The sequence below is a fragment of the Oncorhynchus gorbuscha genome, unplaced genomic scaffold (genome assembly GCF_021184085.1).
Source record: "Oncorhynchus gorbuscha isolate QuinsamMale2020 ecotype Even-year unplaced genomic scaffold, OgorEven_v1.0 Un_scaffold_676, whole genome shotgun sequence".
NCBI classification, from domain to species: Eukaryota; Metazoa; Chordata; class Actinopteri; order Salmoniformes; family Salmonidae; genus Oncorhynchus; species Oncorhynchus gorbuscha.
The window spans coordinates 194,129-215,415 of NW_025745494.1; the positions used below are offsets into that span (position 1 = coordinate 194,129).

The following is a 21,287-nucleotide window of genomic DNA, read 5'->3' on the forward strand; positions in this document are numbered from 1 at the left end:
TCCTCTATCTACCTGGAGAGGGTTACTACTTTAGTTACCTCTCCTCTATCTACCTGGAGAGGGAGGGTTACTACTTTAGTTACCTCTCCTCTATCTACCTGGAGAGAGGTTACTACTTTAGTTACCTCTCCTCTATCTACCTGGAGAGGGTTACTACTTTAGTTACCTCTCCTCTACCTACCTGGAGAGGGTTACTACTTTAGTTACCTCTCCTCTACCTACCTGGAGAGGTTAGGGTTACTCTTTACCTTTACCTCTCTCTCTACCTACCTGGAGAGGGTTACTACTTTAGTTACCTCTCCTCTACCTACCTGGAGAGGGTTACTACTTTAGTTACCTCTCCTCTACCTACCTGGAGAGGGTTACTACTTTAGTTACCTCTCTCTACCTACCTGGAGAGGGTTACTACTTTAGTTACCTCTCCTCTACCTACCTGGAGAGGAGAGGGTTACTACTTTAGTTACCTCTCCTCTACCTACCTGGAGAGGAGGGTTACTACTTTAGTTACCTCTCCTCTACCTACCTGGAGAGGAGAGGTTACTACTTTAGTTACCTCTCCTCTACCTACCTGGAGAGGAGAGGGTTACTACTTTAGTTACCTCCCTCTACCTACCTGGAAAGGGTTACTACTTTAGTTACCTCTCCTCTACCTACCTGGAGAGGGTTACTACTTTTAGTTACCTCTCCTCTACCTACCTGGAGAGGGTTACTACTTTAGTTACCTCCTCCTCTACCTACCTGGAGAGGAGAGGGTTACTACTTTAGTTACCTCTCCTCTACCTACCTGGAGAGGAGAGGGTTACTACTTTAGTTACCTCTCCTCTATCTACCTGGAGAGGGTTACTACTTTAGTTACCTCTCCTCTACCTACCTGGAGAGGGTTACTACTTTAGTTACCTCTCCTCTATCTACCTGTCGGGGAGAAGAGGTTGATCAGACATATTTGTAGTTATTAGTCATTTGTCTACTTAAAGGGGCTTCTCAAAATATTATATGGCTATTGATCTAGAGTAGTGCACTATATAGAGAACAGGGAGCCATTGGGTCCTGGTCTAGAGTAGTGCACTATATAGAGAACAGGGAGCCATTGGGTCCTGGTCTAGAGTAGTGCACTATATAGAGAACAGGGAGCCATTGGGTCCTGGTCTAGAGTAGTGCACTATATAGAGAACAGGGAGCCATTGGGTCCTGGTCTAGAGTAGTGCACTATATAGAGAACAGGGTGCCATTGGGTCCTGGTCTAGAGTAGTGCACTATATAGAAAACAGGGTGCCATTGGGTCCTGGTCTAGAGTAGTGCACTATATAGAGAACAGGGTGCCATTGGGTCCTGGTCTAGAGTAGTGCACTATATAGAGAACAGGGAGCCATTGGGTCCTGGTCTAGAGTAGTGCACTATATAGAGAACAGGGTGTCATTGGGTCCTGGTCTAGAGTAGTGCACTATATAGAGAACGGGGTGCCATTGGGTCCTGGTCTAGAGTAGTGCACTATATAGAGAACAGGGTGTCATTGGGTCCTGGTCTAGAGTAGTGCACTATATAGAGAACAGGGTGCCACTGGGTCCTGGTCTAGAGTAGTGCACTATATAGGGAATAGGTGGGTACTGGTCTAGAGTAGTGCACTATATAGGGAATAGGTGGGTACTGGTCTAGAGTAGTGCACTATATAGGGAATAGGTGGGTACTGGTCTAGAGTAGTGCACTAATATAGGGAATAGGGTGGGGTCCTGGTCTAAAGTAGTGCACTATATAGGGAATAGTGTGGGTACTGGTCTAGAGTAGTGCACTAATATAGGGAATAGGGTGGGGTACTGGTCTAGAGTAGTGCACTATATAGGGAATAGGGTGGGTACTAGTCTAGAGTAGTGCACTAATATAGGGAATAGGGTGGGGTCCTGGTCTAAAGTAGTGCACTATATAGGGAATAGTGTGGGTACTGGTCTAGAGTAGTGCACTAATATAGGGAATAGGGTGGGGTCCTGGTCTAAAGTAGTGCACTATATAGGGAATAGGGTGGGTCCTGGTCTAGAGTAGTGTACTATATAGGGAATAGGGTGTCATTGGGTCCTGGTCTAGAGTAGTGTACTATATAGGGAATAGGGTGGGTCCTTGTCTAGAGTAGTGACCTATATAGGGAATAGGGTGGGTCCTGGTCTAGAGTAGTGCACTATATAGGGAATAGGGTGGGTCCTGGTCTAGAGTAGTGACCTCTATAGGGAATAGGGTGCCATTGGGTCCTGGTCTAGAGTAGTGACCTATATAGGGGATAGGGTGGGTACTGGTCTAGGGTAGTGACCTATATAGGGGATAGGGTGGGTACTGGTCTAGGGTAGTGCACTATATAGGGAATAGGGTGGGTCCTTGTCTAGAGTAGTGACCTATATAGGGAATAGGGTGGGTCCTGGTCTAGAGTAGTGACCTATATAGGGAATAGGGTGGGTCCTGGTCTAGAGTAGTGACCTATATAGGGGATAGGGTGGGTCCTGGTCTAGAGTAGTGCACTATATAGGGAATAGGGTGGGTCCTGGTCTAGAGTAGTGACCTATATAGGGAATAGGGTGCCATTGGGTCCTGGTCTAGAGTAGTGACCTATATAGGGGATAGGGTGGGTACTGGTCTAGGGTAGTGACCTATATAGGGGATAGGGTGGGTACTGGTCTAGGGTAGTGCACTATATAGGGAATAGGGTGGGTCCTTGTCTAGAGTAGTGACCTATATAGGGAATAGGGTGGGTCCTGGTCTAGAGTAGTGACCTATATAGGGAATAGGGTGGGTCCTGGTCTAGAGTAGTGACCTATATAGGGGATAGGGTGGGTACTGGTCTAGGGTAGTGCACTATATAGGGAATAGGGTGGGTCCTTGTCTAGAGTAGTGACCTATATAGGGAATAGGGTGGGTCCTGGTCTAGAGTAGTGACCTATATAGGGAATAGGGTGGGTCCTGGTCTAGAGTAGTGACCTATATAGGGGATAGGGTGGGTACTGGTCTAGGGTAGTGTACTATATAGGGAATAGGGTGCCATTGGGTCCTGGTCTAGAGTAGTGACCTATATAGGGAATAGGGTGGGTACTGGTCTAGGGTAGTGTACTATATAGGGAATAGGGCTCTGGTCTATAGTAGTGTACTATATAGGGAATAGGGCTCTGGTCTAGAGTAGTGACCTATATAGGGAATAGGGTGCCATTGGGTCCTGGTCTAGAGTAGTGACCTATATAGGGGATAGGGTGGGTACTGGTCTAGGGTAGTGCACTATATAGGGAATAGGGTGGGTCCTTGTCTAGAGTAGTGACCTATATAGGGAATAGGGTGGGTCCTGGTCTAGAGTAGTGACCTATATAGGGAATAGGGTGGGTCCTGGTCTAGAGTAGTGACCTATATAGGGGATAGGGTGGGTACTGGTCTAGGGTAGTGCACTATATAGGGAATAGGGTGGGTCCTTGTCTAGAGTAGTGACCTATATAGGGAATAGGGTGGGTCCTGGTCTAGAGTAGTGACCTATATAGGGAATAGGGTGGGTCCTGGTCTAGAGTAGTGACCTATATAGGGGATAGGGTGGGTACTGGTCTAGGGTAGTGTACTATATAGGGAATAGGGTGCCATTGGGTCCTGGTCTAGAGTAGTGACCTATATAGGGAATAGGGTGGGTACTGGTCTAGGGTAGTGTACTATATAGGGAATAGGGCTCTGGTCTATAGTAGTGTACTATATAGGGAATAGGGCTCTGGTCTAGAGTAGTGACCTATATAGGGAATAGGGTGCCATTGGGTCCTGGTCTAGAGTAGTGACCTATATAGGGGATAGGGTGGGTACTGGTCTAGAGTAGTGACCTATATAGGGGATAGGGTGGGTACTGGTCTAGGGTAGTGTACTATATAGGGGATAGGGTGGGTACTGGTCTAGGGTAGTGCACTATATAGGGAATAGGGTGGGTCCTGGTCTAGAGTAGTGACCTATATAGGGAATAGGGTGCCATTGGGTCCTGGTCTAGAGTAGTGACCTATATAGGGGATAGGGTGGGTACTGGTCTAGAGTAGTGACCTATATAGGGAATAGGGTGCCATTGGGTACTGGTCTAGAGTAGTGACCTATATAGGGGATAGGGTGGGTACTGGTCTAGGGTAGTGTACTATATAGGGAATAGGGTGCCATTGGGTACTGGTCTAGAGTAGTGACCTATATAGGGGATAGGGTGGGTCCTGGTCTAGAGTAGTGACCTATATAGGGGATAGGGTGGGTACTGGTCTAGAGTAGTGACCTATATAGGGGATAGGGTGGGTACTGGTCTAGGGTAGTGTACTATATAGGGGATAGGGTGCCATTGGGTACTGGTCTAGAGTAGTGACCTATATAGGGGATAGGGTGGGTCCTGGTCTAGAGTAGTGACCTATATAGGGGATAGGGTGGGTACTGGTCTAGAGTAGTGACCTATATAGGGGATAGGGTGGGTACTGGTCTAGGGTAGTGTACTATATAGGGGATAGGGTGGGTCCTGGTCTAGAGTAGTGACCTATATAGGGGATAGGGTGGGTACTGGTCTAGAGTAGTGACCTATATAGGGGATAGGGTGGGTACTGGTCTAGGGTAGTGTACTATATAGAGAATGTGTGGTCCATACCAGAGGGACCCAGAAGGCCATGCCCCAGGCCTTGGGTAGCAGCAGGTCCCATCCCGCCCCCCAGGACCCCATCTCTGTGCCCTGGCTCTTCCCAGACTGCTGCACCAGTAGGACGGGTACTCTACCCTGCAGGGGGGTGGGGAGTCTGGAGCCTGGGACCAGAACATCATTACGCAGTCTGTTTACTTCCTGTAGACAGAGAGAAGACTGGATATGGGAGACAAACCACTTTTCCATCTGAAGTTTTTATGCAAGTTACACCGTTTGGAAATAAATCACCACAGGTGTGATACAATTTCACAAAATGTCAACATAAAAATGTTGCTAAGAGATATTTATTTTGTTGGTAAAAATGTATTATGTCAGGCCATGATATGCTACGTTGTACTACGACATGGTAAACCGGGAGAATGCTCCAGAACCTGACAGTGGACTGTTGTCTATAGGGAATGCTCCAGAACCTGTCAGTGAACTGTTGTCTAGAGAGAATGCTCCAGAACATCTAGAGAGAATGCTCCAGAACCTGACAGTGAACTGTTGTCTAGAGAGAATGCTCCAGAACATCTAGAGAGAATGCTCCAGAACCTGACAGTGGACTGTTGTCTATAGAGAATGCTCCAGAACCTGTCAGTGAACTGTTGTCTAGAGAGAATGCTCCAGAACATCTAGAGAGAATGCTCCAGAACATCTAGAGAGAATGCTCCAGAACCTGTCAGTGAACTGTTGTCTAGAGAGAATGCTCCAGAACCTGACAGTGGACTGTTGTCTATAGAGAATGCTCCAGAACATCTAGAGAGAATGCTCCAGAACCTGACAGTGGACTGTTGTCTATAGAGAATGCTCCAGAACCTGTCAGTGAACTGTTGTCTATAGAGAATGCTCCAGAACCTGTCAGTGAACTGTTGTCTAGAGAGAATGCTCCAGAACCTGACAGTGGACTGTTGTCTATAGAGAATGCTCCAGAACCTGTCAGTGAACTGTTGTCTATCTAGAGAGAATGCTCCGGAACATCTAGAGAGAATGCTCCAGAACCTGTCAGTGAACTGTTGTCTATAGAGAATGCTCCAGAACCTGACAGTGGACTGTTGTCTATAGAGAATGCTCCAGAACCTGTCAGTGAACTGTTGTCTAGAGAGAATGCTCCAGAACATCTAGAGAGAATGCTCCGGAACATCTAGAGAGAATGCTCCAGAACCTGTCAGTGAACTGTTGTCTAGAGAGAATGCTCCAGAACATCTAGAGAGAATGCTCCAGAACCTGTCAGTGAACTGTTGTCTATAGAGAATGCTCCAGAACCTGACAGTGAACTGTTGTCTAGAGAGAATGCTCCAGAACCTGTCAGTGAACTGTTGTCTAGAGAGAATGCTCCAGAACCTGTCAGTGAACTGTTGTCTAGAGAGAATGCTCCAGAACCTGTCAGTGAACTGTTGTCTATAGAGAATGCTCCAGAACCTGTCAGTGAACTGTTGTCTAGAGAGAATGCTCCAGAACCTGTCAGTGAACTGTTGTCTAGACAGAATGCTCCAGAACCTGTCAGTGAACTGTTGTCTATAGAGAATGCTCCAGAACCTGTCAGTGAACTGTTGTCTAGAGAGAATGCTCCAGAACCTGACAGTGAACTGTTGTCTATAGAGAATGCTCCAGAACATCTAGAGAGAATGCTCCGGAACATCTAGAGAGAATGCTCCAGAACCTGTCAGTGAACTGTTGTCTAAGGAGAATGCTCCAGAACATCTAGAGAGAATGCTCCAGAACATCTATAGAGAATGCTCCAGAACCTGTCAGTGAACTGTTGTCTATAGAGAATGGTCCAGAACCTGTCAGTGAACTGTTGACTAGAGAGAATGCTCCAGAACATCTATAGAGAATGCTCCAGAACATCTATAGAGAATGCTCCAGAACCTGTCAGTGAACTGTTGTCTATAGAGAATGGTCCAGAACCTGTCAGTGAACTGTTGTCTATAGAGAATGGTCCAGAACCTGTCAGTGAACTGTTGACTAGAGAGAATGCTCCAGAACATCTATAGAGAATGCTCCAGAACATCTATAGAGAATGCTCCAGAACCTGTCAGTGAACTGTTGTCTATAGAGAATGCTCCAGAACCTGTCAGTGGACTGTTGACTCATCTTCCTGGGTTGAGTCTCCAGGGGGACATACATTTAGTGACTCTTCTTCCTTCTACCCCGAGTAGAGTCTTCATACATTGATATATAAACAGACATGGCGCTATGGTTCAGTACCTGGTCTGTCATCTTGTTGTGTGTGACGTTGTCGCGGACAGACCGGTCCCACAGGGAACTCTGGCTGAGCGGTTCAGGGATCCCCTTCAACATCAGTTCCCTCCTCCTCTCCTCGTTCACTCCTGAAAACAACAGAGGGCATAGTGCCGTATGACCAGGTACTCAGGAGAGTCGCCAAACTGTTGAGTAGGCCAGAGGAAGCACACAAACGAGTTGGCAACATCTACAGCTTCACCGAGTAGCTCTATAGGGCCTACGTCCACTAAATAAGGAAGTGGGTACCAGCCAGGTACTAAAAGGTCAATAAGGAAGTGGGTGACGCAACCCCCAGCCAGGTACTAAAAGGTCAATAAGGAAGTGGGTGACGCAACCCCCAGCCAGGTACTAAAAGGTAAATAAGGAAGTGGGTGACGCAACCCCCAGCCAGGTACTAAAAGGTAAATAAGGAAGTGGGTGTGAACCTCTGAGGGCGTGGTCTGAGCACAGGGTCCTGCCAGGATTCGAACCTGGGACATCTGCATGGATGAGCAGAGGCTCCCCAGGAGCACAAGACCAGAGAATGACCCACAGAACCTCCCTACCCACAAAGCCTCAGGACCTATCACCATCACAAACACAGGGTCCCGTTCAGCAGGGAACAAATATATTACATTTTCTTGTATGCGTTCTCATTTGAATATTAGGTAGTCGGCTACGTCAGTTTCACAGTTTCACCTTAAAGGAGAACTAATGTAAACTATATCGGACCTGTCTGAACCACCCCCACCCTGGCTACTGGCTCAGAGGTTACCAAGGCTACTGGCTCAGGGGTTACCATGGGCTACTGGCTCAGAGGTTACCATGGGCTACTGGCTCAGAGGTTACCATGGGCTACTGGCTCAGGGGTTACCATGGCTACTGGCTCAGAGGTTACCTTGTGCCTTCCTGATGTCGGACACGGCCTTGCTTCTCTTGTTTGGTAAGGTCAATCTGGGGTCATCCACCGTCAGACCCAGAACTGAGCCGGCTGGGACCTCCGCTGTGGAGTACACACCTGAAGGGAGGAGAGACAGGACAGACATGAGGTACGCTTTGGAGGGGAGGAGAGACAGGACAGACATGAGGTACGCTTTGGAGGGGAGGAGAGACAGGACAGACATGAGGTACGCTTTGGAGGAGAGACAGGACAGACATGAGGTACGCTTTGGAGGGGAGGAGAGACAGGACAGACATGAGGTACGCTTTGGAGGGGAGGAGAGACATGAGGTACGCTTTGGAGGGGAGGAGACAGGACAGACATGAGGTACGCTTTGGAGGGGAGGAGAGACAGGACAGACATGAGGTACGCTTTGGAGGGGAGACAGGACAGACATGAGGTGCGCTTTGGAGGAGAGGAGAGACAGGACAGACATGAGGTACGCTTTGGAGGGGAGACAGGACAGACATGAGGTACGCTTTGGAGGGAGACAGGACAGACATGAGGTACGCTTTGGAGGAGAGACAGGACAGACATGAGGTACGCTTTGGAGGAGAGACAGGACAGACATGAGGTACGCTTTGGAGGAGGAGAGACAGGACAGACATGAGGTACGCTTTGGAGGGGAGGAGAGACATGAGGCACGCTTTGGAGGGGAGGAGAGACAGGACAGACATGAGGTACGCTTTGGAGGGAGAGAGACATGAGGCACGCTTTGGAGGGAGGAGACAGGACAGACATGAGGTACGCTTTGGAGGGGGAGACAGGACAGACATGAGGTACGCTTTGGAGGAGAGACAGGACAGACATGAGGTACGCTTTGGAGGGGAGGAGAGACATGAGGTACGCTTTGGAGGGGAGGACAGACATGAGGCACGCTTTGGAGGGAGGAGAGACAGGACAGACATGAGGTACGCTTTGGAGGAGACAGGACAGACATGAGGTACGCTTTGGAGGAGAGACAGGACAGACATGAGGTACGCTTTGGAGGAGAGACAGGACAGACATGAGGTACGCTTTGGAGGGGAGACAGGACAGACATGAGGTACGCTTTGGAGGGGAGACAGGACAGACATGAGGTACGCTTTGGAGGAGAGACAGGACAGACATGAGGTATGCTTTGGAGGAGAGGAGAGACAGGACAGACATGAGGTACGCTTTGGAGGGGAGGAGAGACAGGACAGACATGAGGTACGCTTTGGAGGAGAGGAGAGACAGGACAGACATGAGGTACGCTTTGGAGGGGAGACAGGACATACATGAGGTACGCTTTGGAGGGGAGGAGAGACAGGACAGACATGAGGTAGAGGGAGGAGAGACAGGACAGACATGAGATACGCTTTGGAGGAGAGACAGGACAGACATGAGGTACGCTTTGGAGGGGAGGAGAGACAGGTCAGACATGAGGTACGCTTTGGAGGGGAGGGGAGGAGAGACAGGACAGACATGAGGTACGCTTTGGAGGGGAGACAGGACAGACATGAGGTACGCTTTGGAGGGGAGACAGGACAGACATGAGGTACGCTTTGGAGGAGAGACAGGACAGACATGAGGTACGCTTTGGAGGAGAGACAGGAAAGAAATGAGGTACGCTTTGGAGGAGAGGAGAGACAGGGCAGACATGAGGTACGCTTTGGAGGGGAGGAGAGACAGGACAGACATGAGGTACGCTTTGGAGGGGAGGAGAGACAGGACAGACATGAGGTACGCTTTGGAGAGGAGGAGACAGGACAGACATGAGGTACGCTTTGGAGGAGAGACAGGACAGACATGAGGTACGCTTTGGAGGGGAGGAGAGAAGGGCAGACATGAGGCGCTTTGGAGGAGACAGGACAGACATGAGGTACGCTTTGGAGGAGGAGAGACAGGACAGACATGAGGTACGCTTTGGAGGAGGAGAGACAGGACAGACATGAGGCACGCTTTGGAGGAGGAGAGACAGGACAGACATGAGGTACGCTTTGGAGGGAGACAGGACAGACATGAGGTACGCTTTGGAGGAGAGACAGGACATACATGAGGTACGCTTTGGAGGGGAGGAGAGACAGGACAGACATGAGGTAGAGGGAGGAGAGACAGGACAGACATGAGATACGCTTTGGAGGAGAGACAGGACAGACATGAGGTACGCTTTGGAGGGGAGGAGAGACAGGACAGACATGAGGTACGCTTTGGAGGGGAGGAGAGACAGGACAGACATGAGGTACGCTTTGGAGGGGAGACAGGACAGACATGAGGTACGCTTTGGAGGGGAGGAGAGACAGGACAGACATGAGGTACGCTTTGGAGGAGAGACAAGACAGACATGAGGTACGCTTTGGAGGAGAGGAGAGACAGGGCAGACATGAGGTACGCTTTGGAGGAGGAGAGACAGGACAGACATGAGGTACGCTTTGGAGGAGGAGAGACAGGACAGACATGAGGTACGCTTTGGAGGAGACAGGACAGACATGAGGTACGCTTTGGAGGAGAGACAGGACAGACATGAGGTACGCTTTGGAGGAGAGGAGAGACAGGGCAGACATGGGGTACGCTTTGGAGGAGGAGAGACAGGACAGACATGAGGCACGCTTTGGAGGGAGGAGAGACAGGACAGACATGAGGTACGCTTTGGAGGGGAGGAGAGACAGGACAGACATGAGGTACGCTTTGGAGGGGAGGAGAGACAGGACAGACATGAGGTACGCTTTGGAGGAGAGGAGAGACAGGACAGACATGAGGTACGCTTTGGAGGAGAGGAGAGACAGGACAGACATGAGGTACGCTTTGGAGGAGAGGAGAGACAGGACAGACATGAGCTACGCTTTGGAGGGGAGGAGTGACAGGACAGACATGAGGTACGCTTTGGAGGGGAGGAGAGACAGGACAGACATGAGGTACGCTTTGGAGGGGAGGAGAGACAGGACAGACATGAGGTACGCTTTGGGGGAGACAGGACAGCCATGAGGTACGCTTTGGAGGAGAGACAGGACATACATGAGGCACGCTTTGGAGGGGAGGAGAGACAGGACAGACATGAGGTAGAGGGAGGAGAGACAGGACAGACATGAGGTACGCTTTGGAGGAGAGGAGAGACAGGACAGACATGAGGTACGCTTTGGAGGGGAGACAGGACATACATGAGGTACGCTTTGGAGGGGAGGAGAGACAGGACAGACATGAGGTAGAGGGAGGAGAGACAGGACAGACATGAGATACGCTTTGGAGGAGAGACAGGACAGACATGAGGTACGCTTTGGAGGGGAGGAGAGACAGGACAGACATGAGGTACGCTTTGGAGGGGAGGAGAGACAGGACAGACATGAGGTACGGTTTGGAGGGGAGACAGGACAGACATGAGGTACGCTTTGGAGGAGAGACAGGACAGACATGAGGTACGCTTTGGAGGAGAGACAGGAAAGAAATGAGGTACGCTTTGGAGGAGAGACAAGACAGACATGAGGTACGCTTTGGAGGAGAGGAGAGACAGGGCAGACATGAGGTACGCTTTGGAGGGGAGGAGAGACAGGACAGACATGAGGTACGCTTTGGAGGGGAGGAGAGACAGGACAGACATGAGGTACGCTTTGAGAGGAGGAGAGACAGGACAGACATGAGGTACGCTTTGGAGGAGAGACAGGACAGACATGAGGTACGCTTTGGAGGAGAGACAGGACAGACATGAGGTACGCTTTGGAGGGGAGACAGGACAGACATGAGGTACGCTTTGGAGGGGAGGAGAGACAGGACAGACATGAGGTACGCTTTGGAGGGGAGGAGAGACAGGACAGACATGAGGTACGCTTTGGAGGGAGGAGAGACAGGACAGACATGAGGTACGCTTTGGAGGAGAGACAGGACAGACATGAGGTACGCTTTGGAGGGGAGACAGGACAGACATGAGGTACGCTTTGGAGGAGAGACAGGACATACATGAGGTACGCTTTGGAGGGGAGGAGAGACAGGACAGACATGAGGTAGAGGGAGGAGAGACAGGACAGACATGAGATACGCTTTGGAGGGGAGGAGAGACAGGACAGACATGAGGTACGCTTTGGAGGGGAGGAGAGACAGGACAGACATGAGGTACGCTTTGGAGGGGAGACAGGACAGACATGAGGTACGCTTTGGAGGAGAGACAAGACAGACATGAGGTACGCTTTGGAGGAGAGGAGAGACAGGGCAGACATGAGGTACGCTTTGGAGGGGAGGAGAGACAGGACAGACATGAGGTACGCTTTGGAGGGGAGGAGAGACAGGACAGACATGAGGTACGCTTTGGAGGGGAGACAGGACAGACATGAGGTACGCTTTGGAGGGGAGGAGAGACAGGACAGACATGAGGTACGCTTTGGAGGGGAGGAGAGACAGGACAGACATGAGGTACGCTTTGGAGGGGAGACAGGACAGACATGAGGTACGCTTTGGAGGGGAGACAGGACAGACATGAGGTACGCTTTGGAGGAGAGACAGGACATACATGAGGTACGCTTTGGAGGGGAGGAGAGACAGGACAGACATGAGGTAGAGGGAGGAGAGACAGGACAGACATGAGATACGCTTTGGAGGGGAGGAGAGACAGGACAGACATGAGGTACGCTTTGGAGGAGGAGAGACAGGACAGACATGAGGTACGCTTTGGAGGGGAGACAGGACAGACATGAGGTACGCTTTGGAGGAGAGACAAGACAGACATGAGGTACGCTTTGGAGGAGAGGAGAGACAGGGCAGACATGAGGTACGCTTTGGAGGGGAGGAGAGACAGGACAGACATGAGGTACGCTTTGGAGGGGAGGAGAGACAGGACAGACATGAGGTACGCTTTGGAGGGGAGACAGGACAGACATGAGGTACGCTTTGGAGGAGAGACAGGACAGACATGAGGTACGCTTTGGAGGAGAGGAGAGACAGGGCAGACATGGGGTACGCTTTGGAGGGGAGGAGAGACAGGACAGACATGAGGTACGCTTTGGAGGAGAGACAGGACAGACATGAGGTACGCTTTGGAGGAGAGACAGGACAGACATGAGGTACGCTTTGGAGGAGAGACAGGACAGACATGAGGTACGCTTTGGAGGAGAGACAGGACAGACATGAGGTACGCTTTGGAGGAGAGGAGAGACAGGACAGACATGAGGTACGCTTTGGAGGAGAGACAGGACAGACATGAGGTACGCTTTGGAGGAGAGACAGGACAGACATGAGGTACGCTTTGGAGGAGAGACAGGAAAGAAATGAGGTACGCTTTGGAGGAGAGACAAGACAGACATGAGGTACGCTTTGGAGGAGAGGAGAGACAGGGCAGACATGGGGTACGCTTTGGAGGGGAGGAGAGACAGGACAGACATGAGGTACGTTTTGGAGGGGAGACAGGACAGACATGAGGTACGCTTTGGAGGGGAGGAGAGACAGGACAGACATGAGGTACGCTTTGGAGGGGAGGAGAGACAGGACAGACATGAGGTACGCTTTGGAGGAGAGGAGAGACAGGACAGACATGAGGTACGCTTTGGAGGAGAGGAGAGACAGGACAGACATGAGGTACGCTTTGGAGGAGAGGAGAGACAGGACAGACATGAGCTACGCTTTGGAGGGGAGGAGTGACAGGACAGACATGAGGTACGCTTTGGAGGGGAGGAGAGACAGGACAGACATGAGGTACGCTTTGGAGGGGAGGAGAGACAGGACAGACATGAGGTACGCTTTGGAGGGGAGACAGGACAGCCATGAGGTACGCTTTGGAGGAGAGACAGGACATACATGAGGTACGCTTTGGAGGGGAGGAGAGACAGGACAGACATGAGGTAGAGGGAGGAGAGACAGGACAGACATGAGGTACGCTTTGGAGGAGAGGAGAGACAGGACAGACATGAGGTACGCTTTGGAGGGGAGACAGGACATACATGAGGTACGCTTTGGAGGGGAGGAGAGACAGGACAGACATGAGGTAGAGGGAGGAGAGACAGGACAGACATGAGATACGCTTTGGAGGAGAGACAGGACAGACATGAGGTACGCTTTGGAGGGGAGGAGAGACAGGACAGACATGAGGTACGCTTTGGAGGGGAGGAGAGACAGGACAGACATGAGGTACGGTTTGGAGGGGAGACAGGACAGACATGAGGTACGCTTTGGAGGAGAGACAGGACAGACATGAGGTACGCTTTGGAGGAGAGACAGGAAAGAAATGAGGTACGCTTTGGAGGAGAGACAAGACAGACATGAGGTACGCTTTGGAGGAGAGGAGAGACAGGGCAGACATGAGGTACGCTTTGGAGGGGAGGAGAGACAGGACAGACATGAGGTACGCTTTGGAGGGGAGGAGAGACAGGACAGACATGAGGTACGCTTTGGAGAGGAGGAGAGACAGGACAGACATGAGGTACGCTTTGGAGGAGAGACAGGACAGACATGAGGTACGCTTTGGAGGAGAGACAGGACAGACATGAGGTACGCTTTGGAGGGGAGACAGGACAGACATGAGGTACGCTTTGGAGGAGAGACAGGACAGACATGAGGTACGCTTTGGAGGGGAGGAGAGACAGGACAGACATGAGGTACGCTTTGGAGGGGAGGAGAGACAGGACAGACATGAGGTACGCTTTGGAGGGGAGACAGGACAGACATGAGGTACGCTTTGGAGGGGAGACAGGACAGACATGAGGTACGCTTTGGAGGAGAGACAGGACATACATGAGGTACGCTTTGGAGGGGAGGAGAGACAGGACAGACATGAGGTAGAGGGAGGAGAGACAGGACAGACATGAGATACGCTTTGGAGGGGAGGAGAGACAGGACAGACATGAGGTACGCTTTGGAGGGGAGGAGAGACAGGACAGACATGAGGTACGCTTTGGAGGGGAGACAGGACAGACATGAGGTACGCTTTGGAGGAGAGACAAGACAGACATGAGGTACGCTTTGGAGGAGAGGAGAGACAGGGCAGACATGAGGTACGCTTTGGAGGGGAGGAGAGACAGGACAGACATGAGGTACGCTTTGGAGGGAGGAGAGACAGGACAGACATGAGGCACGCTTTGGAGGGGAGACAGGACAGACATGAGGTACGCTTTGGAGGGAGGAGAGACAGGACAGACATGAGGTACGCTTTGGAGGGGAGGAGAGACAGGACAGACATGAGGTACGCTTTGGAGGGGAGACAGGACAGACATGAGGTACGCTTTGGAGGGGAGACAGGACAGACATGAGGTACGCTTTGGAGGAGAGACAGGACATACATGAGGTACGCTTTGGAGGGGAGGAGAGACAGGACAGACATGAGGTAGAGGGAGGAGAGACAGGACAGACATGAGATACGCTTTGGAGGGAGGAGAGACAGGACAGACATGAGGTACGCTTTGGAGGGGAGGAGGAGACAGGACAGACATGAGGTACGCTTTGGAGGGGAGACAGGACAGACATGAGGTACGCTTTGGAGGAGAGACAAGACAGACATGAGGCACGCTTTGGAGGAGAGGAGAGACAGGGCAGACATGAGGTACGCTTTGGAGGGGAGGAGAGACAGGACAGACATGAGGTACGCTTTGGAGGGGAGGAGAGACAGGACAGACATGAGGCACGCTTTGGAGGGGAGACAGGACAGACATGAGGTACGCTTTGGAGGAGAGACAGGACAGACATGAGGTACGCTTTGGAGGAGAGGAGAGACAGGGCAGACATGGGGTACGCTTTGGAGGAGGAGAGACAGGACAGACATGAGGTACGCTTTGGAGGAGAGACAGGACAGACATGAGGTACGCTTTGGAGGAGAGACAGGACAGACATGAGGTACGCTTTGGAGGAGAGACAGGACAGACATGAGGTACGCTTTGGAGGAGAGACAGGACAGACATGAGGTACGCTTTGGAGGAGAGGAGAGACAGGACAGACATGAGGTACGCTTTGGAGGAGAGGAGAGACAGGACAGACATGAGGTACGCTTTGGAGGAGAGACAGGACAGACATGAGGTACGCTTTGGAGGAGAGACAGGAAAGAAATGAGGTACGCTTTGGAGGAGAGACAAGACAGACATGAGGTACGCTTTGGAGGAGAGGAGAGACAGGGCAGACATGAGGTACGCTTTGGAGGGGAGGAGAGACAGGACAGACATGAGGTACGCTTTGGAGGGGAGGAGAGACAGGACAGACATGAGGTACGCTTTGGAGAGGAGGAGAGACAGGACAGACATGAGGTACGCTTTGGAGGAGAGGAGAGACAGGACAGACATGAGCTACGCTTTGGAGGGGAGGAGAGACAGGACAGACATGAGGTACGCTTTGGAGGGGAGGAGAGACAGGACAGACATGAGGTACGCTTTGGAGGGGAGGAGAGACAGGACAGACATGAGGTACGCTTTGGAGGAGAGACAGGACAGACATGAGGTACGCTTTGGAGGAGAGACAGGACAGACATGAGGTACGCTTTGGAGGAGAGACAGGACAGACATGAGGTACGCTTTGGAGGGGAGACAGGACAGACATGAGGTACGCTTTGGAGGGGAGGAGAGACAGGACAGACATGAGGTACGCTTTGGAGGGGAGGAGAGACAGGACAGACATGAGGTACGCTTTGGAGGGGAGACAGGACAGCCATGAGGTACGCTTTGGAGGAGAGACAGGACATACATGAGGTACGCTTTGGAGGGGAGGAGAGACAGGACAGACATGAGGTAGAGGGAGGAGAGACAGGACAGACATGAGATACGCTTTGGAGGAGAGACAGGACAGACATGAGGTACGCTTTGGAGGGGAGGAGAGACAGGACAGACATGAGGTACGCTTTGGAGGGGAGACAGGACAGACATGAGGTACGCTTTGGAGGGGAGACAGGACAGACATGAGGTACGCTTTGGAGGAGAGACAGGACAGACATGAGGTACGCTTTGGAGGAGAGACAGGAAAGAAATGAGGTACGCTTTGGAGGAGAGACAAGACAGACATGAGGTACGCTTTGGAGGAGAGGAGAGACAGGGCAGACATGAGGTACGCTTTGGAGGGGAGACAGGACAGACATGAGGTACGCTTTGGAGGAGAGACAGGACAGACATGAGGTACGCTTTGGAGGAGAGGAGAGACAGGGCAGACATGGGGTACGCTTTGGAGGAGAGACAGGACAGACATGAGGTACGCTTTGGAGGAGAGACAGGACAGACATGAGGTACGCTTTGGAGGGGAGACAGGACAGACATGAGGTACGCTTTGGAGGGGAGGAGAGACAGGACAGACATGAGGTAGAGGGAGGAGAGACAGGACAGACATGAGATACGCTTTGGAGGAGAGACAGGACAGACATGAGGTACGCTTTGGAGGGGAGACAGGACAGACATGAGGTACGCTTTGGAGGGGAGGAGAGACAGGACAGACATGAGGTACGCTTTGGAGGGGAGACAGGACAGACATGAGGTACGCTTTGGAGGGGAGGAGAGACAGGACAGACATGAGGTACGCTTTGGAGGAGAGACAAGACAGACATGAGGTACGCTTTGGAGGAGAGGAGAGACAGGGCAGACATGAGGTACGCTTTGGAGGGGAGGAGAGACAGGACAGACATGAGGTACGCTTTGGAGGGGAGGAGAGACAGGATAGACATGAGGTACGATTTGGAGGGGAAACAGGACAGACATGAGGTACGCTTTGGAGGAGAGACAGGACAGACATGAGGTACGCTTTGGAGGAGAGACAGGACAGACATGAGGTACGCTTTGGAGGAGAGGAGAGACAGGGCAGACATGGGGTACGCTTTGGAGGGGAGGAGAGACAGGACAGACATGAGGTACGTTTTGGAGGGGAGACAGGACAGACATGAGGTACGCTTTGGAGGAGAGACAGGACAGACATGAGGTACGCTTTGGAGGAGAGACAGGACAGACATGAGGTACGCTTTGGAGGAGAGACAGGACAGACATGAGGTAGAGGGAGGAGAGACAGGACAGACATGAGATACGCTTTGGAGGAGAGACAGGACAGACATGAGGTACGCTTTGGAGGGGAGGAGAGACATGAGGTACGCTTTGGAGGGGAGGAGAGACAGGACAGACATGAGGTAGAGGGAGGAGAGACAGGACAGACATGAGATACGCTTTGGAGGAGAGACAGGACAGACATGAGATACGCTTTGGAGGAGAGACAGGACAGACATGAGGTACGCTTTGGAGGGGAGAGACATGAGGTACGCTTGGAGGGGAGGAGAGACATGAGGTACGCTTTGGAGGAGGAGGAGACATGAGGTACGCTTTGGAGGGAGGAGAGACAGGACAGACATGAGGTACGCTTTGGAGGGGAGACAGGACAGCCATGAGGTACGCTTTGGAGGAGAGACAGGACATACATGAGGTACGCTTTGGAGGGGAGGAGAGACAGGACAGACATGAGGTAGAGGGAGGAGAGACAGGACAGACATGAGATACGCTTTGGAGGAGAGACAGGACAGACATGAGGTACGCTTTGGAGGGGAGGAGAGACAGGACAGACATGAGGCACGCTTTGGAGGGGAGGAGAGACAGGACAGACATGAGGTACGCTTGGAGGAGAGACAGGACATACATGAGGTACGCTTTGGAGGAGAGACAAGACAGACATGAGGTACGCTTTGGAGGAGAGACAGGACAGACATGAGGTACGCTTTGGAGGAGAGACAGGACAGACATGAGGTACGATTTGGAGGAGAGACAGGAAAGAAATGAGGTACGCTTTGGAGGAGAGACAGGGCAGACATGAGGTACGCTTTGGAGGGGAGGAGAGACAGGACAGACATGAGGTACGCTTTGGAGGGGAGGAGAGACATGAGGTACGCTTTGGAGAGGAGGAGAGACAGAACAGACATGAGGTACGCTTTGGAGGGGAGGAGAGACAGGACAGACATGAGGTACGCTTTGGAGGAGAGACAAGACAGACATGAGGTATGCTTTGGAGGAGAGACAGGAAAGAAATGAGGTACGCTTTGGAGGAGAGACAGGGCAGACATGAGGTACGCTTTGGAGGGGAGGAGAGACAGGACAGACATGAGGTACGCTTTGGAGGGGAGGAGAGACATGAGGTACGCTTTGGAGAGGAGGAGAGACAGAACAGACATGAGGTACGCTTTGGAGGGGAGAGAGACAGGACAGACATGAGGTACGCTTTGGAGGAGAGACAAGACAGACATGAGGTATGCTTTGGAGGAGAGACAGGAAAGAAATGAGGTACGCTTTGGAGGAGAGACAGGGCAGACATGAGGTACGCTTTGGAGGGGAGGAGAGACAGGACAGACATGAGGTACGCTTTGGAGGAGAGGAGAGACATGAGGTACGCTTTGGAGGGGAGGAGAGACATGAGGTACGCTTTGGAGGGGAGGAGAGACATGAGGTACGCTTTGGAGGAGGAGAGACAGGACAGACATGAGGTACGCTTTGGAGGGGAGACAGGACAGCCATGAGGTACGCTTTGGAGGAGAGACAGGACATACATGAGGTACGCTTTGGAGGGGAGGAGAGACAGGACAGACATGAGGTAGAGGGAGGAGAGACAGGACAGACATGAGATACGCTTTGGAGGAGAGACAGGACAGACATGAGGTACGCTTTGGAGGGGAGGAGAGACAGGACAGACATGAGGTACGCTTTGGAGGGGAGGAGAGACAGGACAGACATGAGGTACGCTTTGGAGGAGAGACAGGACATACATGAGGTACGCTTTGGAGGAGAGACAAGACAGACATGAGGTACGCTTTGGAGGAGAGACAGGACAGACATGAGGTACGCTTTGGAGGAGAGACAGGACAGACATGAGGTACGATTTGGAGGAGAGACAGGAAAGAAATGAGGTACGCTTTGGAGGAGAGACAGGGCAGACATGAGGTACGCTTTGGAGGGGAGGAGAGACAGGACAGACATGAGGTACGCTTTGGAGGGGAGGAGAGACATGAGGTACGCTTTGGAGAGGAGGAGAGACAGAACAGACATGAGGTACGCTTTGGAGGGGAGGAGAGACAGGACAGACATGAGGTACGCTTTGGAGGAGAGACAAGACAGACATGAGGTATGCTTTGGAGGAGAGACAGGAAAGAAATGAGGTACGCTTTGGAGGAGAGACAGGGCAGACATGAGGTACGCTTTGGAGGGGAGGAGAGACAGGACAGACATGAGGTACGCTTTGGAGGGGAGGAGAGACATGAGGTACGCTTTGGAGAGGAGGAGAGACAGAACAGACATGAGGTACGCTTTGGAGGGGAGGAGAGACATGAGGTACGCTTTGGAGGGGAGGAGAGACATGAGGTACGCTTTGGAGGGGAGGAGAGACATGAGGTACGCTTTGGAGGGGAGGAGAGACAGGACAGACATGAGGTACGCTTTGGAGGGGAGACAGGACAGCCATGAGGTACGCTTTGGAGGAGAGACAGGACATACATGAGGTACGCTTTGGAGGGGAGGAGAGACAGGACAGACATGAGGTAGAGGGAGGAGAGACAGGACAGACATGAGATACGCTTTGGAGGAGAGACAGGACAGACATGAGGTACGCTTTGGAGGGGAGGAGAGACAGGACAGACATGAGGTACGCTTTGGAGGGGAGGAGAGACAGGACAGACATGAGGTACGCTTTGGAGGAGAGACAGGACATACATGAGGTACGCTTTGGAGGAGAGACAAGACAGACATGAGGTACGCTTTGGAGGAGAGACAGGACAGACATGAGGTACGCTTTGGAGGAGAGACAGGACAGACATGAGGTACGATTTGGAGGAGAGACAGGAAAGAAATGAGGTACGCTTTGGAGGAGAGACAGGGCAGACATGAGGTACGCTTTGGAGGGGAGGAGAGACAGGACAGACATGAGGTACGCTTTGGAGGGGAGGAGAGACATGAGGTACGCTTTGGAGAGGAGGAGAGACAGAACAGACATGAGGTACGCTTTGGAGGGGAGGAGAGACAGGACAGACATGAGGTACGCTTTGGAGGAGAGACAAGACAGACATGAGGTATGCTTTGGAGGAGAGACAGGAAAGAAATGAGGTACGCTTTGGAGGAGAGACAGGGCAGACATGAGGTACGCTTTGGAGGGGAGGAGAGACAGGACAGACATGAGGTACGCTTTGGAGGGGAGGAGAGACATGAGGTACGCTTTGGAGAGGAGGAGAGACAGAACAGACATGAGGTACGCTTTGGAGGAGGAGAGACAGGACAGACATGAGGTACGCTTTGGAGGAGAGACAAGACAGACATGAGGTATGCTTTGGAGGAGAGACAGGAAAGAAATGAGGTACGCTTTGGAGGAGAGACAGGGCAGACATGAGGTACGCTTTGGAGGGGAGGAGAGACAGGACAGACATGAGGTACGCTTTGGAGGGGAGGAGAGACATGAGGTACGCTTTGGAGAGGAGGAGAGACAGAACAGACATGAGGTACGCTTTGGAGGGGAGGAGAGACAGGACAGACATGAGGTACGCTTTGGAGGGGGGGAGAGACAGGACAGACATGAGGTACGCTTTGGAGAGGAGGAGAGACAGGACAGACATGAGGT

The 21,287-nt window shown here is 51.9% G+C and overlaps 1 protein-coding gene across 1 annotated transcript in view; it reads right to left on the reverse strand.

Moving 5' to 3' along the window:
• Window positions 1-21,287, reverse strand: part of LOC124019081 (ribonucleases P/MRP protein subunit POP1-like) — a 68,058-nt gene that overhangs the window by 27,084 nt on the left and 19,687 nt on the right. Inside the window, exons 9-12 of the mRNA XM_046334442.1 lie at window positions 10,788-10,797; window positions 7,770-7,889; window positions 6,857-6,978; window positions 4,616-4,804 (exon numbers count right to left, since the gene is read on the reverse strand). Of these exons, the coding sequence (XP_046190398.1) occupies window positions 4,616-4,804; window positions 6,857-6,978; window positions 7,770-7,889; window positions 10,788-10,797 (441 nt within the window). The remainder of the gene's footprint in view (window positions 1-4,615; window positions 4,805-6,856; window positions 6,979-7,769; window positions 7,890-10,787; window positions 10,798-21,287) is intronic.